Genomic DNA, 6,000 nt, shown 5'->3' on the forward strand with positions numbered 1-6,000 from the left:
CGGGCAGCTCCAAAGATACATATTCAAATCGATGGAGCTTGGAACAAAACCACGACAAAAGGGAGCATTGCCTGGATGGCTAGTGCAACTGATGGCCAATGCCAAACCCGACAAGGTAGGGGCCTCTACGCAATTTTAGCACTCTCGATGGAAATATGAGCTTGTTTTCATGCGCTACGATGGGCAAAGGAACAAGGCTACCAATGTATTTTTGACAAAGTGATAGGAGGGACAACCAAGCTTAGGGTTTTTCATTAAACTCAAGAGATAATATATGTTACAAGAGTCCTTGAAAAGGGAGATAATCAAGGAGAATAATATCTTTCCTGAGAAGATAAAGAAGCATATAACAAGAATATCTCAAAGATGTCTAGAGTATCTTAACACCCCCCCTCCCCCTCAAGTTGGAGCATGAGGAGCATAAATGCCCAACTTGGACATGAGAAGATCAAACTGAGACTTGCCGAGAGCCTTAGTAAAAATATCAGCCAACTGAGCTGTAGTAGGGACATAGGAAGGAGCAATCAATCCATCCTTGATGGCATCACGGATAAAATGACAGTTAACCTCAATGTGCTTTATGCGCTCATGAAATACGGGATTTTGAGCAATATGAAGGGCATATTAACTGTCACAGAAGAGAGGAATAACCTTAGGATGATGAACTCCAAGACTCAAAAATAAACCCTTGAGCCACTTAAGCTCGCAAGTGATAGCCGTCATTGAACGATACTCAGCCTCCGCGGAAGACAAAGAAACCGTATGTTGCTTTTGGGTCTTCCATGAAATAGGAGAATGACCCAAGAAGACAAGCGAACCAGACAAAGAATGGCGGGTCATAGGACAAGCCGCCAAATCACAGTCACACCATCCCTGAAGAGTGAGATCACTATCCGCTCGAAGTAAAATGCCATGACCCGGAGTGCCCTTCAAGTATCGAATAACACGAACCACAGCCTCCCGATTAGCCACTCGAGGCGCCTGAAGGAATTGGGAAAGAATATGGATCGAATAAGCAAGGTCCGAATGAGTGATAGTAAGATAGATAAGCCGCCCAACAAGACGACGATACCGCTCCGGATCGTCAAACAAATCACCAGTATCATGACTTAGTCGATGATTTTGCTCCATAGGAAAACCGCACGGCTTTGCGCCCAACAAACCGATCTCAGAAATAATGTCAAGAGTGTACTTCCTTTGACACAAAAACAAAACCAGAAGTACTACGAACAACTTCAATGCCCAAAAGATACTTAAGAGGACCTAAATCCTTCATTTTGAAACATCACTGAGATATGCCTTGAACATGGAAATTGCAGCAGAGTTGTTGCCAGAATTGATAAGTTCATCCACATACACCAAGACGTTGCGCTGAATAATACCATGGGTGAAAGTGAACAAAGAGTATTAAAAGTAGGATTGAGAGAAGCCATACTCTTTCAAAGCTGTGACAAGCTTGACAAACCAACACTGAGGATCCTGCTTGTTCCCATACAAAGATTTGCGTAACCGACACACAAGATTAGGATCTGACCGAGCAAAACCAGGAGGAAGTTTCGTATAAACCTCTTCCTCAAGATCTCCATGTAAGTAAGCATTGTGAACATCCATCTAATGAAGCTCCCAATGCTTGGAAGCAGTAATGGTGAGGAATGCACAAACAGTGGTCATTTTGGCAATGGGAGTAAAAGTCTCATTATAGTTAACGCATGCCTGCTGATGATGATTATCGAAAACAACCAATCGAGATTTAAGATGCTCAACTCGACCATCAAAATGATACTTGATACGATACACCCATTGACTCCCCATAGCCTATTTACTCGGAGGAAGAGGGTCCAAAGTCCAAGTACCATTATCCTCGAGAGCCTTAATTTCAGTTTTCATAGAATCTCTCCAACCTGAATCCTTCATAGCCTCCTTAAACGAACGCGATTCTTGCTGAGAAATAAGAGCTACAAGAAACTTTCTATAATTTGCAAAGAAATTGTCACAATTAATATAATGTGTCAAGAGGTAAGGAGTACTTGAAGAAGAAGAAGAACCAAAGAGAGGAGAGGATGAAGAAACACTTGGAGCAATAATAGTATTAGTAACATAATCTCGGAGACAAATAAAAGGAACCTTGGTACGCTGCCCACAGCCTCAGAGGAAGGGAGGTCCGAAGAAGGAGAGACCAAAGTAGCAGAAAAATAATCAAGTACGCAGCGGAATTCAGTGTCATTATCACGTTGAACAATTTTAATAGATTGGGAGTATTGTCGTTGAACCATAGCCACAAAAGATATGAACATTGAAAAAACTTCCATTTTATCAACCAAAAGATATGTCCAAACCTCTCTAGAATAATCATTAAGAATAGTCAAGAAATAACGAGCACCACTAGAAGAAACATGGCGATAAGGCCATGGCATTGATAGTGAGCCAATTAGTTTTCGTGTATGGAGGTTCAGGTTTAGTGATTGAGCCGTCGACAAAATCGAACTTGCGACGAGCAACTAAGGCGAGATGAATGTCGACAACCCAATCTGCATAATTCTTGTGGGTGAGAAGAGTAGGAGTGATGAAATCCCCTGGCCTATCTTACGACCCAAGGAAGAAAGGAGTTTGGGATTCAGGTTTAGGAGGCGACGGTGCTTTGGCAGCATCATCGCCAGCCATGGCGAATGAAGGAAAAGAAAAAAAAAAACATGTTTTTGTGAATGTTTTATTAACCTGCTCTTGATACCATGACAAAATGATAGGAGGCACAATCAAGCTTAGGGTTTTTTATTAAAATCAAGAGATAATATATATTACAAGAGTCTTTAAAAGGGTAGATAATCAAAGAGAATATCTTTCCTAAGAAGAGAAGGAAGCATATAACAAGAATATTTCAAAGATGCCTAGAATATCCTTACAATTTTCTGTACACATGACTGATTTCAAATTACTTGTATGATCTCTACCGAATCCAAAAACTATGCATATCTCGGTACGTTGGATTATCAGTGACATCCGAACACTAGGACAAGCAGCGCATCGGTGCACCATTACTAAAGTCTCACATGCACGAATTCAACAAGCACAAGACCCACTGCCCTTGTAATAGTTACTAGATTTTATGTTCTTTGCATTATTCTGTGATGTCAAAAAAAAAAAAGTTGTTAATGGACGATTATTATACATAACCTCAAAAATTACAAGTTAATTTTGGCAAGTCAAATATAGTTCATAACAATTTACAACTCTACTTTAGGTTTCTGTAAAGACATCTCATTCTCCACCCAGGAAACATATCCGCCTCCCATGTTGCTCACATGCTTGAACCCCTGCACCATTTTATTTCATCAGATTTTGGTCACAAAACAGGATAAACAAACAGAAATACAGAACATTGTCAATTTGACTTCATATATAGGTAGCAGAAAATATCCCCTTCAACTGTTAAATATATAGTACTTATGTGATTTAACTAACCTCTTCTCAACCAAATAAAATGTTTTACAAATAAGTTTGTGTATTTATGAATTCCCAAAACCCAATTATTTGTTTAAAATCACGAGAAGTTGTAGATTCCACCTACATTTCCGGTAGATACTGCATGCACAACAACAAGCATACAACTAACTGAATAAGTCGCAAGCTTGAATCCCTATAGCACCTGTTAGAGTATCAACTGAACCAAAAGCTTAAGCTGATAGTTGGAGATTGATTTGACTTTATTTTTTTATCAATACCCACGTTCGGGAAGAACGAGGGAGAGAAAACGGAAGGCACACGACTACTCCTATCACAAAACTCGTTTTAGTTAGAACATATCACTGGATTTCAAAAAGAGGAAGAAAAAGTGATAGCTTCATAGACATATATTGTTAATAAGTCTAACTTAAAGCAAAGACAATCCGAAGAGAGAAACATTATTATGATTAATTTACTATGTTGACAACAAAAAATAACAAGATTAAGAATATACTTCATATAGGATCATGATTTAATCCACCATCCCCATTAAAAAGTGTTAATGAAAAAGAGAAAGAAGAAACTCACTGCTTGAATAAGATCAGCGGTTGCGTAGGCGGATCTGACACCACTTTTACACCCCTTTACATAAACATTGTGGAAGATGACATACATGTCAGATAATGTCAAAAAAAACAGTTTACTAATTAAGAGTTTGTAATTAAATCAGGGTTTGTTAGTGATTATGATTAATTACCACTATTATATGATCATCCTTGCTGCAAACTGATGAAACTTGCTCCAAAAATTTGGAATTTTTCACCATTCCTGAAAGTAAAATGTTTTAACTCATTTGATCACACAATTCACTAAAATTCACTAATTTGATTAGAGAACATAAGGGAAAGTTTGGCATGCCTTCATGAATGCTCAAAAAGTAGGGAATGTTCAAACAGTTCTCTACATCAACATGTCCTCTCTTAAATTCTTCTTCTGTCCTGTTACACCATCACATTTCATTTCATAAATATTTCTACAAGAAAATATTCACAGAAATTTCCTATATTATTGAACCCAAAATTCAACTATTGGAAGTCTAGCTAACAAAAATAAATCTACCTATAAATTTAAAGTGACAATCCTAATTATTATTAAGGATGACTCATAGTTTTGATATACTTAAAGATACACATAATACTAATGGGTATACAAAAGTTATTGCCGTATCCCTATTGTTGCAATAGAAAAAGAACGGATGAAGTATATATATATATACTATGATGAATGGCTCCTACAAATAATAAGGCTTTAATCATCCTTAACATAAGAAACTTTTTTTTTTTTTTGAGGAACAACTATTAACTTTCAATAAAATTGCATTAGACAAAGCTAGCCTTTTCTCTTATATTATTGTTTACTTTTCTTTTTTTTTGACATCGAAGAAATTTGCATTAATGAAAAACGAAATTACAACATAATGCTAAAAACAACCAAATAAACACAAAACCTAAATTGAGCTAAACTCGCTCTTACACAACAACCGCCAATACATAAATAACATAAACTAAAACAAAACGGCTCAATCTGGTGGATGAACGTAGATAAAAGTAATAACAAGACAATCGAAACAAATTAAAGCTCCTCTCGTGAACTTGAATTTTGTAAAAATCTACTCCCTCTATAACATACTGAGTGTCCTAATGTGGGTGGATTTAGTCAGGGAGACGCGGAAATAGTACTTCCAAGTTCAAGACCCACTGCGCGTAAAAAGTCTTTTGTTTTTCTTTGCATATGTTATTTTGGCCCAAATCTTTTTGGTTCTTAAGAAGAAACCGTTTGAGAAGGATTTTTTCAAGTGTGATTTATATGTTATGTATGACCGTGCTTAAAGGCATATTGGTCAAAAGTAAAACATTTACTATTTTTATAATAACGGCAATAAATGAATATTTTAGGGATGTACTATATACAATAAAAAAAAACTAAATATAACAAAATATATTAAAAGATTAACCTATCCTTATAATAAATGACCCCATTTTCATAATCGCAATCCGAAAAATATAAAATATGACCTTCCAACTTTGAATAATATGACAATCAATTCAAAATTTAAATAATTGAGTACTCATTGAACTGCTATTATTATTATTTATTAAAGCGACTCCTATGGTTGAAATAATACTAATTTATTGTAGTTATTAGATTGGAGAGGAAATATTAATAATTTGATAGCAACAAAAGAGATAGAATGCATATAAAAGAAAAAGATTAAAAAGAAAATAACTTTTTCGTAATAATGTACCTGACGTCAAGATAGCGATGACCTGAACGGAGGAGACTATTAGCCGCATGTACATCAACGGTGGTGATTTGGGGTTGTTCCGATGTACAAAATGGAGAGAGAAACAAAACCCAGAAAATAAAGAGAGCTGAAAAATATAAAGAAGTTCCCATAAAATAAGATTGAATGGTTTGGTTTCTGGTGTTAGTAGTTTGAGAGGAAAATTAGAAAGATGGATATGTGTGACACAAAAACTGACCTTTGAATTGAAGAAC

General features: G+C 36.2%; 1 protein-coding gene across 2 annotated transcripts; it reads right to left on the reverse strand.

Moving 5' to 3' along the window:
• Positions 1-2,738: 2,738 nt before the first annotated feature.
• Positions 2,739-6,000, reverse strand: LOC104895181 (thiosulfate sulfurtransferase 18). Of its 2 annotated transcripts, none has more exons than XM_010681613.4 (6): positions 5,747-6,000; positions 4,360-4,439; positions 4,199-4,269; positions 4,030-4,083; positions 3,234-3,311; positions 2,739-3,120 (listed from the first exon to the last, which is right to left on the reverse strand). In XM_010681613.4, the coding sequence occupies exons 1-6, from the start codon at positions 5,896-5,898 to the stop codon at positions 3,058-3,060; spliced, it is 498 nt and encodes a 165-aa protein (XP_010679915.1). In that variant the 5' UTR covers positions 5,899-6,000; the 3' UTR covers positions 2,739-3,057. The 2 variants fall into 2 exon arrangements, with proteins under 2 accessions (XP_010679915.1, XP_010679917.1); XM_010681615.4 differs by having other exon boundaries at positions 3,226-3,311.

Source organism: Beta vulgaris, chromosome 6 (genome assembly GCF_026745355.1).
Source record: "Beta vulgaris subsp. vulgaris cultivar EL10 chromosome 6, EL10.2, whole genome shotgun sequence".
NCBI classification, from domain to species: Eukaryota; Viridiplantae; Streptophyta; class Magnoliopsida; order Caryophyllales; family Amaranthaceae; genus Beta; species Beta vulgaris.

Bases quoted from the DNA above. Each gene is read 5' to 3' on its own strand.
- LOC104895181 (XM_010681613.4), bottom strand. From the start codon at position 5,898: ATGGGAACTTCTTTATATTTTTCAGCTCTCTTTATTTTCTGGGTTTTG. The intron at 4,270-4,359 runs GCATGCCAAACT...TTTTACTTTCAG, and splicing joins CTTTTTGAGCATTCATGAAG to GAATGGTGAAAAATTCCAAA. The intron at 4,084-4,198 runs GTAATTAATCAT...GTTTATGTAAAG, and splicing joins AGGATGATCATATAATAGTG to GGGTGTAAAAGTGGTGTCAG.